The sequence below is a fragment of the Phyllostomus discolor genome, chromosome 2 (assembly GCF_004126475.2).
Source record: "Phyllostomus discolor isolate MPI-MPIP mPhyDis1 chromosome 2, mPhyDis1.pri.v3, whole genome shotgun sequence".
Classification (NCBI taxonomy): domain Eukaryota; kingdom Metazoa; phylum Chordata; class Mammalia; order Chiroptera; family Phyllostomidae; genus Phyllostomus; species Phyllostomus discolor.
The window spans coordinates 79,706,468-79,725,358 of record NC_040904.2 but is presented as its reverse complement, the minus strand read 5'-3'; the positions used below and the strand labels follow the sequence as shown (position 1 = coordinate 79,725,358).

Genomic DNA, 18,891 nt, shown 5'->3' with positions numbered 1-18,891 from the left:
TTAAAGCCCTGGTATCAAAATGCTCACAGATCTAATTGAGCTTGGCTGAAAAATGAAAAAACAAATGAAAGATACCCAAAATGAAATAAAGCAAAATATTCAGGGAACCAACAGTGACAGGAAGGAAACCAGGAGTCAAATCAATGATTTGGAACAAAAGGAAAAAGAAAATAACATCCAATGGGAACAGAATGAAGAAACAAGAATCCAAAAAAGTGAAGAGAGTCTTACAAACCCCTGGGACAGCCTGAAATGCTCCAATATCTGAATCGTAGGGGTACCACATGGAGAAAAACAGCAGCAAGAAACTGAAAACTTATTTGAACAAATAATGATGGAAAACTTCCCCAATCTGGGGAAGGAAATAGACTTCCAAGAAATCCAGGAAAATCAGAGAGTCCCAAAGAACTTGGACCCAAAAAGGAGCACTCCAAAACACATCATCATTAAGTTATCCAAGATTAAAAATAAAGAGAAATCCTAAAAGAAACAAGAGGAAAGGAGAGAGTTACCTACAAAGGAGTGCCCATTAGGCTATCAGCTGATTTCTCAAAAGAAACCTTGCAGGCAAGCAAGGACTGGCAAGAAGTGTTCCAAGTCATGAAAGACAAGGACCTACATCCAAGATGACTCTAACCAGCAAAGCTATCATTTAGAATGGAAGGGCAGATAAAGTGCTTCCTAGATAAGGTCAAGTTAAAAAAGTTCATCATCACCAAGCCATTATTATATGAAATGTTAAAGGGACTTATCTAAGAAAAAGAAGATCAAAACTATGAACAGTAAAATGACAACAAACTCACAACTATCAACAAATGAACCTAAAAGAAAAGAAAAACAACAAAAACAAAAACTAAGCAAACAACTAGAACGGGAACAGAATGAAGAAATGGACATCACATGGAGGGATTTCAGTGGGGACTGGCAAGGAAGGAATAGGGGGAAAAGGTACAGGGAAGAAGCAGCATAATTAGGCATAAAATAAATGGGGAAGAGATAAAAAATGGCATAGGAAACAGAGGACTCAAAGAACTTATATGTACAACACATGGACATGAACTAAGGGGGGATGCTGGAAGTTTGGTGGGGTAGGGTGGAGAGGAGATAAAGGGAGAAAAATATTGGGAAAACTGTAATTGCATAATCAATAAAAAATACTTTTAAAAAAGGAGAAATGAATTTCAAGTGCAAGTTGTTTAAGTCAGAATGTTTTTACTTGCAAGTAAAAGAATTCCCAAATTATTTGATAAAATTCTGTGCTCCCAGAGGGCTCACTCTAAGTTCTGTAATACATAGAGTTGTACTTGGAATAAAGCCTTTTGTTGACTTCATCCAAAAAAAAAAAAGAAAGGACTTTTCTAAGAAACAGAAGATATAAAATGTGAACAGTAAAATGACAACAAACTCACAACTACCAACAACTGAACCTAAAAAAAAAAAAAAGAAAAGAAAAGCAAACAACTAGAATAGAAACAGAACCAGAGAAATGGACATCACGTGGAGGGTTATCAGTGCGAAGGGGGAAGGGAAAAATGAGGGGGGGTGGGTACAGGGAGTAAGAAGCATAAACGGTAGGTACAAAATAGACAGGGGGAGGTTATGAATAGTATAGAAAATGAAAAAGTCAAAGAACTTGTATGTACAACCCCTGAACATGAACTAAAGGACTGGGGGGGGGGGGGGGACACAGAATGCTGGTGGGAGGGGGCAAAGGGGAGAAAAATTAGGACAACTGTAATAGCATAATCAGTAAAATATACCTTAAAAAGAAAAAGAATCTGCATTAACAGACTCATAGCATCACCTTTTTTTCTATTAGCGCTTAAAAAGTTTATTCTCAAATCTTTGAAGATTCACCCTAAAAATCTTTTCATCTCTTATTTATAAAATCTTTTCTTGAGTCCCCCAAAATTCAAAGTCTCAGTCATTACAGCATCAGGTTGATTTGTCATTTTTTTTCTTCACTATACTTACAGTACAACACTATCAAAGCAAAATCCAAAAATAGTAACTCATTGTTTTAGCTACTTCTTTAGAAAAAGATTTAAAATAATACCTGCAGTTTATGTACCCAAACTTCTTACTAATTATTAATTTAAATATGTACCCTCCCCAATTTGTTTTATAATAATCTAAAATACTCACGACTCATTCACAGGCACAAAGATGTAATCTTTATTGAAGATGTTTATGTTGCGAGTCCATGTTCTCACCCTTTTATGTCTTTTTTGTGCCATTCTGGGAATGTAAAAGATAGATACAGTTGATATATAAAAAATTAAAAACTTAAAGATTTCAAGAGTCATTTTTATAACTGAAAATTGCTAGGTTTGATTTATTTAATGATTCTTTTCAAGATATATAATATATAACACACTAGAAAATTATTTCCTTTTATTAACTCCCAGGTATTCTTAAATCTGATCACTATTTACAAGTAATTTAATAGAAGAAAGGTAACAATTTATTAAATGTTTTATAGATTACAGAAGTGGCACAACAACTGAATATAAACAACTATGCCTATTTATTCTTTTTAGTTCCATCTGGGAGTGATACAAACTATTGTTATTAGCCTTAATAGAATTGTCTACATGTTATATCTGTGAATAAGGTGTTTTAAAACATAATGTAAGAGGAGGAAGGAGACAATGTTCTTAGATTTTTAAAGATGAAATTCATCTCTCTTCATTTTATATATAAAGAAGCTATATAGGACAATGAGTTAAGCATAGCCACTGTTCATCCATCTTCCATTTCATTTCTTCAACAATATCTTTTGGGTTCCTAGGAACAAGTAATGAAAATCACCCACACTGCCCTAAAGGAATTTATTTTAAAATGAGGGTGAAAAAACCCCACAACAAATAAGTAATCTAAGTGTCATAAGGAATTATGTTACAGCATCTAGGAAAGCCACCTATAAAAGGACTGGGACACACAAACAAAACAAATAACTTCCTTTCTTTATATCATCAGGGATGTTAAGGAAGGAAATAGCAAACCAAGTTTGGATGTCAAAAAAGAATTTTAGGAAGGGGCTGGCATTTAACAGTGGCATAAAAGAGGTGGTATGTGACTTCTAGATCAGGGATCAGTCTCTTGAAGAATCTCTTTTTATGCAGGGAATTAAACAAAGCATTAAGTTCTTACAGATTTATATACCAAGTGATACAGGAGACAAACATCTTTGCTCAAACCCTGTACATTTGACAAACTAACCAAACTCAGAGCACTAGACATGATGAGTAAGATGGGGTCCAGAATGGGCTAAAAGATGAGGTAGGAATTCACACCATGTGGAAAACTAACTTCATAAAATAATCAGGAGTCATGTTTACCAAATTGTCTTATTTCAGAATGACCCAACTATTATAAGATTATACACAACTGCTTCCCACTAGTATACAGTCTGTGACCTTTCCATTTGCAGATCAAAAGGATAGATACCTACTTTTCTATTTTGTTATGTTGGTGTTTGGTAGATTTCCTGATGATGCTAACTTTATTTGACTGGGAACATATTACACATAGGATGGGGCAAGGGGGACAGAAGAGAACATGGGAGCCAGGATTTAATCTTATTTTCAGTCCCTAACTGTGTAGAACATCTGCAATTAACATCTAACTGTTCTCTCCCCATTCAATAATACACATTATTATTTATCTTTTACTTTGAGTTCCTAGTATGTTCCAAGCACTGAGCAAAAAGCACTAAGGATGGAGTAGAAAATAAGACAGATGAAGTTCCTGACCTCACAGAGCATATACTTTAGGATGAGAAACTACTAGAATTATTGCCCAAGGCAGAAGGTAAGCAAGAAATAACCTCACCTCTTCCTTCCTTACCTTCCAACTTCCAGTGTCCCCCAAAGGACATGTAATTGGAAATGCAGCTAGCAAGAGCTAGCCTCCCTATGACAGGGAACAGTACCATGGGAGGGTGAGAAATGTCTCACAGAGCAAAAAGACCCAGGACCTACACGAGTGGTAATACTGCTCTAGGAAATACTATATGAAATTACTTCATTAGGAACATGAAAATGGTATATCTGCCTCTCAAAATTTAAGTACATTGGAACATGGACTTACGAAAGATCTGGATTATCTTCTGTTAAGTTACTTTCCTTTCTCGTCAAGCATTTATAAAAAAAGCTACTAAAAATGTGACTTCGTTCAACAAGTTCACTTGATGCCTTCTCCAAAAGAAGATACCTGGTAAAATAGCAACACCATAAAATTAAATTATTTTCAAATTTTACCGGGTTTCCCCCCAATTACATTTTTAAGTATATTTTATTAAGTATATTATATTACAGTTGTCCCAATTTTTTCTCCCCTTTGTTCCCCTCCGCCCTGTACTCCTCTACCCTCCAGCATCCCCCACCCTTTAGTTCATGCCCATGGGCTGCGCATATAAGTTCTTTGGCTTCTCTATTTCCTATACTATTCTTAATCATCCCCCCTGTCTATTTTATGCCTACCAATTATGCTTATTTCCTGTACCTTTCCCCCATCCTCCCCCTTCCCACTGATAACCCTCCATGTGATCTCCATTTCTCAGGTTCTGTTCCTGTTCTACTTGTTTGCTTATTAGTTTGTTTTTGTTTTTTTATCTTTGTTTTCTAGTTTCAGTTGTTGATAGCTGTGAGTTTGTTGTCATTTTACTGTTCATAGTTTTTGATCTTCTATTTCTTAGATATGTCCCTTTAACATTTCATATAATAAGGGCTTGGTGATGATGAACTCCTTCAAGTTGATCTTATCTGGGAAGCACTTTTATCTGCCCTTCCATTCTAAATGATAGCTTTGCTGGATAGAGTGATCCTGGATGTAGGTCCTTGCCTTTCATGACTTGGAATATTTCTTGCCAGCTCCTTCTTGCCTGTAAGGCTTCTTTGGAGAAATCAGTCTTATGGGAAGTCCTTTGTAGGTACCTGTCTCCTTTCCTCTTGCTGACTTTAGGATTCTCTCCTTCTCCTTACTCTTGGGCAATTTAATCATGATGTGTCTTGGTGTGTTTCTTCTTGGATCCAACTTCTTTGGGATTCTCTGAGTTTCCTGGACTTGCATGTCTATTTCCTTCCCCAGATTGGGGAAGTTTTCCTTCATTACTTGTTCAAATAAGTTTTCAATTTCTTGCTCTTCCTCTTCTCTTTCTGGCACCCCTATGATTCGGATGTTGGAATGTTTAAAGTTGTCCCGGAGGTTCCTAAGCCTCTTCTCATTTTTTTGAATTCTTGGTCCTTCATTCTATTCTGGTTGGATGTTTATTTCTTCCTTTGTTCCAAAGCGCTGATTTGAGTTTTGGTTTCCTTCCCTTCACTGTTGGTTTCCTGTGTATTTTATTTCACTTTATAGAGCCTTCCTTCCTTCCTTCATTTTGCGAACAAATTCAATCATTTCTGTGAGCATTCTAATTACCAGTGTTCTGAACTCTGCATCTGATAGGTTGGCTATCTCCTCATTGCTCAGATCTGTTTCTGGAGTTTTGATACGTCCTTTCATTTGGGCCATATTTGTTTGTCTCAGAGCACCTATTATGTTGTAAGGGGCAGAGCCTTAAATTCGCCAGGGTGGGGCAACCCTTTTGCTGCATTGTGGCCCTATGGGGGAATGGTCAGAGAGGGAACAATGCCGCTTACTTGCTCCACTATAGCCCCACTCTCCATCACTTCCCTAGCTTCCCACAAGCAGATATTGTCCTTTCAGGTGCTGATTTCTAAGTGGGTGGGTTTGTGTACATTCTAGGACCCTGTGGGTCTCTCCAACAAACTCTCCTGTGAGACTAGGAGTTTCTCCCACCTCCGCAACCCCCACAGGATTTTATAACTAGAGATTATGAGTCTTTAGTTTCCCAGTCAGCCAGCCCCTGCCTCACCCACGAGTTCTGCTGCCTTGCCACGGGTCCTCTCCGCACCTCCTACCAGTCTGGACGATGTTTCTTTAAATCCTTGGTTGTGGGAGTTCCATGCAGTTTGATTTTCTGGCAGTTATGGTTTTTCATTGTTTTTAAATTGGTTGGTTTCCTTCTTTTGGTTGTGTGAGGAAGTGAAGCATTTCTACCTGTGGCTCCATCTTGGCCAAAACTTCCCCCAGTTATCTTATGTGTTCTGGAAATCTTCATTTTTATATCCAATGCAATTTGCTCTGATTTTGGTTACTTTTGTTCTTTAGTTACCTCATCTACATCAAGACTGTTTAAAGCAGAAGTTGCTCACTGATTCATTTATTTACTTAACAAATATTTATCAAATTCCTAACATGGCTCAATCATCATTTTTATACCAAAGACACAAAACAAGAGGAGGAAAAAAGTACCTCCCCCACAAAACTTACAGTCCAGAAGAATGAGGATAGAAGGAAATATTAACCAAATAATCACACAATCAAATATGAAACTGAAATTGACAATCCCAAATAAATCTAGAAAAATTTTAATAACTCTGAGACATGCTTAATCTCCAAATTCTTAGTCCACTTCTATACTAAAAATTCTTCAACCTAAGATTACAATTCAAGCATTTTAAAATTAAACCATTCCTGCTTAGAGAACTCTGCTATTCTTAATGTTTACTCAGGTTTGAAAATAACCTTGTAATTGCTTTTACTAAAAGCATAAAAAACAAAGACAACTTGAAGATTTTTCATAATGTGGTTATAGGGAGGACATGGAAGGAGACACAAAGAATGCTTAACCTAATTAATGATTACATGGTGCATGCATATATGAACATTCATTAGCTGTACACTTCATTATTTTCAAGTTATTCATCAATTTAAAAAATAAATATAACGTAATTTAAAAATAAAGTTAGAATTCCCTCTGAAAACAAGGAACAGAAATGTGGGCCGTTCTGTGAAAAGTAAGTATAGAAAGATACGGTTACTACTGAATTAAGAATAAAATTATAAATTAACTCCAATAAAACATATTAAAATTAATACCAAAAATGATCAATTCATTTCACAAAATATAAATGTGATACTATTATAGGAATACAGAAATTACTAAAAATCAAGAAGCTAAACCTTTAAAGGGAGATTGATCATAAAACCAGCAAATAACTTTAAAATAAGGCAAAATATTATTAAGTACCATAAAAGAGACACAAATAAAGTATTATGGTAGTTAATAATATCTGTTTAGAAGATCAGGAAAAATTTCACAAAGGTACAACTTGAGAAGAACCTTGAAAGAGGAACAAAATTCCAATAAGATAAAGAGATGAGAATTTCAGGAAGCAAGAATAACAGGGCATTAATATAGCAGCATAAATAGGAATGGGCTTTGTTTAGCAAACTGTTTAAAATTCAATTTTGTTGTACTACGTAATATGTAGGGTTATATTAGCAGACAGCTAAAAAGACAGATTAGTATCATACTATCAAGACTCTCAGCCCTGGCTGGCTTAGCTCAGTGGATTGAACGCGGGCTGGGAAACAAAGTGTTCCAGGTTCAATTCCCAGCCAGGGTACATTCCTGGGTTGCGGGCCATAACCCCCAGCAACCGCACATTGATGTTTCGATGTTTCTCTCTCTCTCTCTCTCTTCCTCCCTCCCTCCCTAAAAATAAATAAAATCTTTAAAAAGAAAAGAAACTTGCAGATTATTAAAAAAAAAAAAAGACTCTCAAATGTCAGACTGTGTTTGAACTCATTTTGATAGGTTTTAAGATATTACTAAAAGTTTCTAAAAAATGCTTTCTTAGTGCAGTTTAAGAAAAATAATGGTTTTAAAAATATATTCGATGGACAGCAAAATAGAGACAAAAGATATGGAGGAACCACTTAAAGACAGAAGAACAATTTCAATAAGATAAGGAGAACTAGAAAGACCATGATGACAAAAAAAGAGATTAAATAAATTTGAGAGACAGAATCTACTACAACTGACAACTGAATATGCAGAGAGGGAAAGGAGGGTGAAGAATTCATGATAATGGAGATTTTGCTCCCAGTCTTGATTGAATAATAAGGAACAGATTTATCCTCCTGCTTGAAATAGCAAGACATCAAATAAAATATATAAAACAATAGTTTTCAAAACCCTGGACAACAGGCAGCAAAGAATAGTGATCCTTGAGAAATGTGAAACAAACAAGGTAAGCTCCACAAATGCCCCAGCCTACTGGCTTGATAGTTTCCAGGCTGCAGCACAAAAAGAGTGACCCACTGAAGCCTGGCAGAGTCCCTGAGTTGAAGAGATAATGAGAGTCAGGGAAGACCAAGGCAGCTAGAGTGTGCAGATCTGAATACTGGAAAGAAAAGAACTGTATACATATAGAGAGAACTCCAAACATCTTCAGAAAGCCCTCATCAAGAAATCAGAAAAATATTGATCACTGTATGGGGTTTAAGAAAAATACCCAAGAAAAGAACTACCTAAAAAATTAGATAGAAGACACACAGCATTTCCACAGGCTATGGAAATAATACCTTTTCCTATCAGCCAGGCTAGAAAACCTCATGATTCATGAGGCATTAAGTAGAATACTCAAAAAGGTCTTTCCTCAGAAGTAGGTATTAATTTGTTGGTCTTAGCTAACCAATCATAAAAATCGTCACTCTTAAAAGCATCAAAGTACTTACAAATAAACTGTGTTCCAGAAAAAAATTCAAGAATATTTATAAATAATACAAAAACACCCAGCACCCAAAATAAAAAATCACCAATCACACAAAGAAGCAAAAAACAAACAAGAGACCCAACTGACCCAGAACTTAAAACAGATATTAGAATAAGTAGAAAAGCATACTGAAGCAGTTATTATAACTATATTCTGAACAGTTATCATAACTAAATAGAGACATGGCAGATATAAAAAGACCCAAATCAAACTTCTAGACATTAAATCTGTATTGTATATCAAGGATAGAGAATAAATGACAGTATGATATTTGGGACCTGAATGACTAGGATAAGTATTGAATTATCAAACAATATGGCTTTAAGTAAAATGATAATAAATTTAGTTTGAGAGGGGTCAGTGAAGTAATTAGAGAGAGTTCAAAGAAGTGAGCTAAGCTCCTGGGGGGATATTTCTGTGGCTAGGGGATTCCCATTGAAAAGTGTGAGGTCTAAACCCCAAGATGGGCTCCCCAGCCTAAACATGAGAACCAGGAAAGGAACCCAGATAATATCCAGCTGTGAAAAGCAGCAGGATTCCTGTCCACCAAGGAAAGACTGCTAGAGACACAAAGAGCCTCCTAAAGGGCCAATGCACAAAATTTTGTTTGCAACCACTTACCCTGGGCTCTGGCACAGGGAGGGCAGAGTGGACTAGAGATGTGTGAGGAGATTCTGGGGTTGGTGGCTCTGGGCAAAGAGCTGAAGGGTCAGCCTCCAAGATCCCTGTGCTGAGTCATTCCCCATACTGTAGAAACCATCTGTCTCAGACAGAGCACTCCCCTCTCTCTATATGGCATCAACCTGAAGGGAAGAAATAGCCCCCACCCGCACAAATCCCTCTCTTCCCACCCTATGTAACTTAAGTCAGGCTGCTGAGGAGTACAGCTGGAGGCTATTTCACTGACAAAGCCTAACAGAAAGTTTGCAGACCAAGATGGGTCTCTGGGAGCTCTGAGACTTGAGCTGAACTTCCCCCAAGGCTGGTGATGGTAAAAGACAGCCTTGGAGCACAACTTGGGTCATTCTGCACACACCGCACCCAGGCCCAGCTCAGGGAGCCACAAGATTTGGATCGTTGATAGCTCCAACAGGTTGCCTAAGGCCAAGTACAGGCAGCATCTGTCACAGGCTTGCACCAGGGTCTTTGCAGATCTACCTAATACATAGAAAAAAAACACAAAGAGGTAGCCGAGATGGGAAAACAAAGAAGCAAGCCCAAAATACAAGAACAAGAAAATGTTCCAGCAGAAGAACTAAATAAAATGGAGACAAACAATGATCAGACACAGAGTTTAGAGTAATGATTATAAGGCTACTCAACAGCATGGAAAAAAACATAGAAACCATAAAAAGAGCCAGCCAGAATAAAAAATGAACTATTTGAAATAAATAATACAATGGACAGAATAAACAGGAGATGACAGAGAGGATCAATTAAGATTCTGGAAGACAAAGTCATAAAAAACACCCAAGTAAAGCAGCAAAAAGAAAAAAATTTAAAAAATGAGAAGAGCATGAGAAACATTTTGGACAACATGAAGCACACCACATCCTCATCATGGGAATACCAGAAGAAGAAGAGAGTGAGCAAGGGATCAAGAATGTTTGAAGAAATAATGACTGAAAACTTCCCTAATCTGGTGAAGAAAGAAGACACACAAGTCCAGGAAGCACAGAGAGCCCTAACAAGATGGACCCAAACAGGCCCATACCAAGACACATCATAATTAAAATGGAAAAGCTTCAAGACAAGAAGAGAATCTTAAAAGATGCAAGAGAAAAGCAGTTACCTACAAGGGAACTCCCATTAGACTTTGATGTGATTTTACAACAGAAACATTTCAGGCCAGAAGGGAGTGGCATGAAATATTCGAGGTGCTGAAAAGCAAGGACCCACAACAAAGGCTGCTTTACCCAACAAGACTATCGTTTAAAATTGAAGGAGTAATAAGGAGATCCAAGACAACAAAAAGCTAAAGGAGTTTGTTAACACCAAACCGGCATTGCAACAAATGTTAAAAGGGATTGCTTTAAGAAGAAGTAAAAAAAAAGCCCAAAGTAAATAGTTAAAAAATAAAATGGGAAAAAATACATATCTATCAATAATCACTTTAAATCTAAATGGCTTAAATGCTCCAATCAAAAGACATAGGGTAGCTGAATGGATAAAAAAACAACCATACACATACTGTCTACAAGATGCCCACCTCAGAACAAAAAAACAAAAGATACACACAAATGAAAAGTAAGATGGAAAAAGATATTTCATGCAAATAGAAAGGGAAAAAAAACTGGGGTAGCAATACTTATATATGACAAAATGAACTTAACCAAGGATATAATAAGAGACAAAGAAGAACACTACATAATGATAAATGAACAATCCATCAAGAGGATATAACCCTAGTAAACATTTATGCATCCAACACAGGAGCATTTAAATATGTAAGGTCTTGATAGACAAAAGGGAGAGATGGACAGAAATACAGTCACTATCGGGGATTTTAACACCCCACTGACTTCAATGGATACATGTTCCAGACAGAAAATCAAGGAGACAGCAACCTTATATTACACAGTAGATCAAATGGCTATAACTGTTATCTTCTGAGCATTTCACCTCAAATCAGCAGAATATTAATTCTTTTCAAGTGCTTATGGAATGTTTTATAGGAGAGACCACATGTTAGGACAGAAAACAAATTTCAATAAATTTGAGAAGATAGACTGAACTCAAATCAAGTTCTTTTCTCTGACCATAATGCAACGAAACTAGAAATCAATCACAAGAACACTGAAAAATACATAAAGACATAGAAGCTAAATACATGTTAGTAACCAATGAATGAGTCAACAATGAGATCAAGGAAGAAACAAAAAAGAACCTGGAAACAAATGAAAATGATAACACATCAATCCAATATCTATGGGACACAGATATAGCAATCCTGAGAGGTAAATTCATAGCATTACAGGTCAATCTCAAGAAACAGGAAAAAACTCAAATAACCAATATAACTTTACACTTTTAAAGGAATTAGAAAATGAATACATAAATCTTTTAAAAAAATTAACAAAGAAAGCCCAAAGTGAGGAGGAGGAAAGAAGTAATACTGCCTTTTGCCATGTATAATGCACAACTTTAGCCCAAATTTTTGAGAGAAAAATAAGAATGCACACTATACACAGATAGTACTAATTCTGTATCTATATGAGTGTTTTTACTTTATTTTTGCTTACACACTAACAGTGTAATGCTGGAAAGCAATAACAATATTCCTATGCATTATAATACTATGGAATACAATACTCAGATGTATATATAAATAAAAAATTGAAAAAAATTAAAATGAAAGATTTCCTCCTGAAAGTTTGGGCCAAAAATGTGGGTGTGCATTTTACATGGGAATGCATTATACACCGCAAAATGCAGTAATAAAGATCAGAGCAGAAATAAGCAATTTTTAAAAAGATTTTATTTATTTATTTTTAGAGAGGGAAGGGAGGAAGAGAGAGAGAGAGAAACATCAATGTGCGGTTGCTGGGGGCCGTGGCCTGCAACCCAGGCATGTGCCCTGGCTGGGAATCAAACCTGCAATGCTTTGGTTCGCAGCCCGTGCTCAATCCACTGAGCTATGCCAGCCAGGGCAAAATAAGCAAAATTTTTAAAAAATGATACAAAATATCAATGAATCCAAGAGCTAGTCTTTGAAAAGATAAAGAAGACTGACAAACCTTTAACCAGACTCATCAAGAAAAAAAGAGAGGAACCAAATAAATAAAGTCAGAAGTGGAAGAGGAGAAACAACAGCTGACACAAAAGAAATACCAAGGATTGCATGAAAATATTAAAAACAAGTTTATGCTAACTAAGACAACCTGGATGAAATGGATAATTCCTGGTAACATACAGTCTTTCAAAACTAAATCAGGAAGAATCAGAATCTGAATAGGTAGATCGCACTTACTGAAATTAAAGCAGTAATGAAAACACTCCCAGCAACCAAAAGCCCTAGACCAGATGGCTTCACAGATAAAGTTTAACAAACATTCCAAGAAAAATTAACACCTCCTCTTCTCAAACTATTCCGAAAAATTCAACAGGAGGAAAGGTTCCCAAGCTCATTGTACAAGGCCAGAATTATCCTAATTGTAAAACTAGTTAAGGACACTACAAAAAATGAAAATTATAGGCCAACATCCCTGATGAACATAGATACTAAAATCCTCAACGAAATATTAGCAAACCAAATATAGCAATACAACAAGAAGATCATATACCATGATCAAGTGGGATTTATTCCAAGAATGCAAGGTTGGTGCAGCGTCTGCAAATCAATGAATGTGATTGACCACATAAACAAAATGAAGAATAAACACCACATGATCATATCAACAGATGCAGAAAAAGCATTTGATAAAATCCATCACTCATTTATGATAACAACTCTCAGCAAAGTGGGAATAGAGGGAACATACCTAAACATAATAAAGACCACATATGACAAACCCATAGCCAACATCATACTCAAAGGCAAAAACTACAAGCATTCCCCTTAAGATCAGGAACAAGACAGGGATGTTCACTTTTACTTCCCTTAGTCAACACAGTACTAGAAGTCCTGGTCTTAGCAACCAGACAATAAAAAGAAATAAAAGAATAATTTAAAAGGGAATGAAGACAAATGTTAGACATGAAACCATAAAAATCCTAGAAAAACACATGGGCAGTAAAATTTCAGACATTATTCATAGCAGTATTTTTTATGATATATCTCCCCAGGCAAGAGAAACAAAAGGTAAGCAAATGGGACTACAACAAACTAAGAAGTTTTTGCACAACAAAGGAAACCATCAACAAAATAAAAAGACAACCCACTGAATGGGAGAACATATTTACCGATACATCTGATAAGGAGTTAATATCCAAAATTTAGAAAGAACAAACTCAACACCAAAAAAAAAATTGAAATCTAATTAATCTAATTAAAAATTGGGCAAAGGACCTAAATAGACATTTTTCATAACAGGACATACAAATGGCAAGTAGATATGAAAAGATGCTCATCATCACTAATCCTCAGAGAAATGCAAATTAAAACCACAATGAGATATCACCTCACACTGGTCAGAATGGACATCATCAATAAATCAACAAACAAGTGCTGGCGAGGATGTGGAGAAAGGGGAACACTTTTGCACGGTTGGTGAGAATGCAGACTGATGTAGCCACTGTGGAAAGCAGTATAGAGATAACTCAAAAAATTAAAAATGGAGCTGCCCTATGACCCAGCAATTCCAGTTCTGGGAATATACCCGAAAGAACCCAAAATACTAACTCTAAAGAACATAAGCCCCCCTATGTTCATTGCAGCATTATTTTTAATTGCCAAGCTTTTGAAGCTACCCAAGTGTCCATCAGTAGATGAGTGGATAAAACAACTATGGAACAGTTACACAATGGAATATTACTATGCCATAAAAAGAAGAAAATCTTACCCTTTTTGACAGCATGGCTGGACCTGGAGAACATTATGCTAAGTGAAATAAGCCAGTCAGAGAAAGACAAATAATGTATGATTTCACTCATATGTGGAATCTAATGAACAAACTGAACTTACAAGCAAAATAGAAACTGATTCATAGATAAAGAGCAGGCAGATAGCCCTAGGGATTGGGGGTGGAAAGATCAATCAGAAAGGAAAAAAAGACTCACAGACATGAGCAACAGTGTGGTGATTGCTGGAGGGAAGGGATTTAAGGGGGATAAATGGTAATAAAAAAATACAATAAAAATATCACCAATAAACATATGTTCAGATGCAAAAGTAATCAGGGAAATGCAAAGCATAACAATGTGATACCAGTTTTTTGCTCATCAGATTGTGAGACATTAAAAAAATAATATCCAGTATTAATGAGAATGCAATTGATAAAGCCTTTTTCAATACCATTTGGCAGTCTCTAAAAATTGAAAACATACATGTTCTTAACAAGGAATTCAACTTCTAAGAAACTATTCATCAGAAACATACACATGAACAGAGATATATGTATGAGATCTTCATTGAATCACTGCTTGCAATAGCAATAATACTGGAAACACCTAAATGTTCATTAACAATGATTGGTTAAATGGACTTTAAACCATGGAACACTATGCAGCAATAAAAGAAAGGGAAGCCAAGTTTTTATGTACTAGTGTTTTATGATGTCTAAGATATATTATTTGTGAAAAAAGCCAGTTACAAAACTATTACCAAGTTATGTTTTAAACAATTTTTCTAAAGATTCTATATCCGTTTTTTAAAAAAAGGTGAAATAGATAACTACACAGAATTGCTTCTTTTCAGTTAGCACTCAAACTGATCTGTAATTACAGAAGTACTTCTTTCACCAGAGTAAAAGAATAAATCAAAAACTAAAACAAACAAAAAACAGTAGCTCTTCTGAAGTATACAGTACCTATCGGAAGTAACAGAATCAAACTTAATTAGTCAACTCTAGAAAACCTTAGTAGGCAAAAAATTTTCAAATCTGATATCCTGGCAGGTTACTTTTATCTAGAATTAAATACTTCAGATATAAAAACATTTACTTTCTATCAAAACCTGTAAAACAAATACAATTATTTAGCACTGTACTTACTTAAGGTAGAAATCAATAATTACATCATTAAGAAATTCCCCTTCTTCTAAGCACTCCAGGTCTTCATTAGTTACTCCTAATCCCCCCTTAGTAGGTGGTGGAGGATATACAATCAACCTTAAAAAGTAAAAACAAAGTTAAAGTATATTAGTATTGAAAATTCTAGTATCCAAAAGATTTGTTATATGGTATAGTAATAGGGAAGTAGTATTCAATAACTAAAATATGTAGAGTAAAAAAATTTGACAGGATACAAGCAATTGTATTTTCCTTCCTTTATTTTCACAAGCTACTTAGAGTACTCTCATTGATCAACTTTTCATTTCCAATCCTTGTCATGTGGGCTAGTCTCAACATCTGTTAAATCAATGGGTTATAGTTACAATACCATTGAGGATGTCTTTCTCCTGCCTAATTTTTAACTTTCAACAAACTCATGTAATAAACCATAGAAAATTTTCCTATGCTCTACATTCCAACTCTGAGTGAATCCCTATTCAGATTCATTGTTCCTTTCCATTCAGAGAAGCTGGCAGTCAGAAACTATTCTCTACTGGTGGCTAGTCTAACCAGCAGCTGGGTAAGAAAGAAATAACATAGGAGGTTTAGGAGGCAACTTGCTCGTAATAAAGTGCTTACAATGTAAAACTAAAGAGAACAAAGGGAAATTAACAATTAGAACACAAAAAATAAGTGGAAAACAGATGACAACTAATTAGGAATCTTTCTTCTGGCACCCTCTTGAAGTTCAGAAGACCAGCTGTGAATTCCTGGCTATAAGTGATACTCATTGAACAAATGTAGTCAATAATAAAGGTGTAATATATACTTTTTGAATCACAAAAGACTCAAGAAGACAAAAGTCAGCTGTAATTGATTTAATCTTGATAACCATGGCACCTAAATCAAAAAAGAATATGTGAAAATTTTAAATGCTAATATTACGGCTTCTGTTTTAATGGCTATTTTCCTACACCATGTTTTCATGTGCCCCCCCCCCCGACAAAAAACACAGTAAAACAATTACACAGAGGAATAAAATCACCCTCAATGCACACACCTCCAATTCTGCCTTCTCACCATGAGAAGGTAAAGATGAAATATAAACAAAGAAGTCATTTCTGAAAGGGAAGTTCTGATAAACTCCAAAGTACCTTAAATTGAAACATACTCTAGTAAACAATTTCATTTTTCCTATTATATTCAGATATGAAATATATATCTTAAAAATCATACATTGCTGTTCAAATATTTTTAGCGAATGCTTTAATCTTACAAAATTTGACAGTTTGGCTGCCATTTCTATCTTATTAACACAAAACTAAATAAAATGGCATCAACTATTTCCTTAGTAACATTTTTTTAACTTTCTCTTACATTTTTTAAAAAAACATTTCTGCTGTTAGCTGTTACTGTGAAAAAACTCAAAACACTTAAAAAGGTAAACTACTTGAAATCAGCAACATGAATGAAATTTACTAGTGTGCCCACCTATTACAAACAGGACATGACACAGTACATACTTCTGAACAGGTCCAGTGTGCCTGACTTCTCGCCATTCTTCATCTGGGTTAGATGTAATAGAAAGTGAATAGCAGCCGCTACTTTGCTTTTGCAGGAAGGTGTAATTAGGTTTGGCTGTATCTATATTTGAGGGCTGATAGGAAATGGCAAAAAAAGTCTCCTTATAAATATATAAATACATATTAACTCTGAAAAGGACAATCAAAAACCTAGACTTATAAGAGAATATATGACTAAAAGAAATCCAAATCAATTAGTCATATCTATACTTTTATAATATCTGCAAAAATGTAAACATCAAAACAATATTTTTGATCAAAAGACATTGTACATACAATGGTCAAAGCTTCACTTGTGCTACTTACAGATCTGGGCCTTATAATTAAAAGAGAATCTGAAAACTGTGGTTTAAAATGAACCAAAGAGGTGATAAAAACATGGAAAAAATTTGAAAGAGACTGAGTTTATAATATAAATTAAGATTCTATAAATAAATGGAAAACTAGAATATAAATCTGCATATACAACGTGGTAACCACGCAAAATTTTTACAACATACATATAAAAAGTACAGAGGTGGTCTCATGCCCTGTCTTCCTAACATGGCTTCCTATAAGCCTTTTAAATAACAGATCCACCCCAGACCAAACTTGTGTGTGTGAGCATGTCCATGCACATGCACGTATCACAGCAAACTTAACAAACAGCAAAGTTAACACACTTTTCTTTCTAGAGGTATTTGGTAAAGATACACAAACCATATGTATATTACCAAACTCTTACTTTAAACAAACACAACATATTTAAACTTACTATTGTTTCAAAATAATTTTAGACTTATAGACACGGAGCAAAAAAAAAAAAAAACAAGCCTCTCCTAAATTCCATTAATATTAACATCTTACATAACCATAATACAATTGCCAAAACTAAGAAATTAACCTTAGTATAATATTATAAACTAAACTACAGACTTTATTCTGATTTCACTAGTTTTTCCACTAATACCTTTTTTCTGTATCAGGACCCTACTACAATGTTTCAGTCTTTCCTTGTGTTTCATAGCGTTGGTATTTCTACTGAGTATCAGTTATTTTGTAACTGGGCTTTTCTGATTTTTCTCATGGTTAGATTGAGGTTATACAATATTGGGAAGAATACCACAGTAGTGATGTACCCTTCTCAGTGCATGATGTGACAGGTATGTTATGGTGAAGTGTCTTATTACTTGGATCACCTGGGTTAAGACACCGTCTGCCAGGACTCTCCATTGCTATTACTTTTTGTAATTGATCAATGTATTGGGGAAGAGATTTTGAGATTATGCACATATTCTGTTTCTCCTTCAGTTTTCACCCATGAAGTTCAGCATCTTTTTTACCTTTCCTGCAACAACCTAACTATGGTTTTTCCAAAGTTGGTTTTGTATTTCTTTCTTTTTATATTTATTAATTAGAATACTCTTCTAATAAGGAACTGTCCCTTATCCATCATTTATTATTTATATATTCATTAATTAATTCAGTTCTTTATAACAATATAGATTTTGCAGTATTCATTTTAATCTTCGGTAATAATCACACACTATCATTATTGATTTTGCTGATCAAACTGTTCTAGCTTTGGTGGTGGGAGTTCTTTTAGGTTGGCTATCATGCCCTTTTGGCGAAACAACATTTTGAAATCAGCCTAATTTCAATGAAAGAATGTTTACCAAACCTTTTACCTCCCCATTATGAATTTTATTAGCCATATGCTTACCTGAGATACTGATTTCATCTTATTTTCTTCAGCAGTAGCAGCAGGGAAAGAGCAAGTTGAAGCACAATAATAATGAATAAAAGAACTTTCCTCTGAAGAGAGGTTCTGAAATAAAGGACGTGCCTGAACCCAAGACAATGGATAAGAAAGTTCTAATTCTCCAGTGGTTGTACTTATTTCTGTCATAATATCTTTCAATTTCAATTCTTCTCTTTGTGAAATAGGATTTTGTAGTTCAAGGAAAATGAATTCACTGGACTTTGCTATTAAAAAAAAAGTTTTATCAATAATAATATTTTAAAGGATAATATAACTTAAATAACTTG

The 18,891-nt window shown here is 35.1% G+C and overlaps 1 protein-coding gene across 12 annotated transcripts in view; it reads right to left on the bottom strand.

The window, feature by feature from the left end:
- The window catches only part of SENP7 (SUMO specific peptidase 7), a 130,894-nt gene that overhangs the window by 10,118 nt on the left and 101,885 nt on the right, over window positions 1-18,891 (bottom strand). For all 12 annotated transcript variants that reach the window (XR_004901362.1, XM_036017978.1, XM_036017979.1 and 9 more), the window contains 5 exons: window positions 18,566-18,828; window positions 16,804-16,937; window positions 15,281-15,397; window positions 4,093-4,215; window positions 2,146-2,238 (listed from right to left, as the gene is read on the bottom strand). Coding sequence is in view for 11 of the 12 variants with exons in the window: in XM_036017978.1 (XP_035873871.1) it covers window positions 2,146-2,238; window positions 4,093-4,215; window positions 15,281-15,397; window positions 16,804-16,937; window positions 18,566-18,828 (730 nt within the window). In the remaining variant the exon portion in view is untranslated. The remainder of the gene's footprint in view (window positions 1-2,145; window positions 2,239-4,092; window positions 4,216-15,280; window positions 15,398-16,803; window positions 16,938-18,565; window positions 18,829-18,891) is intronic.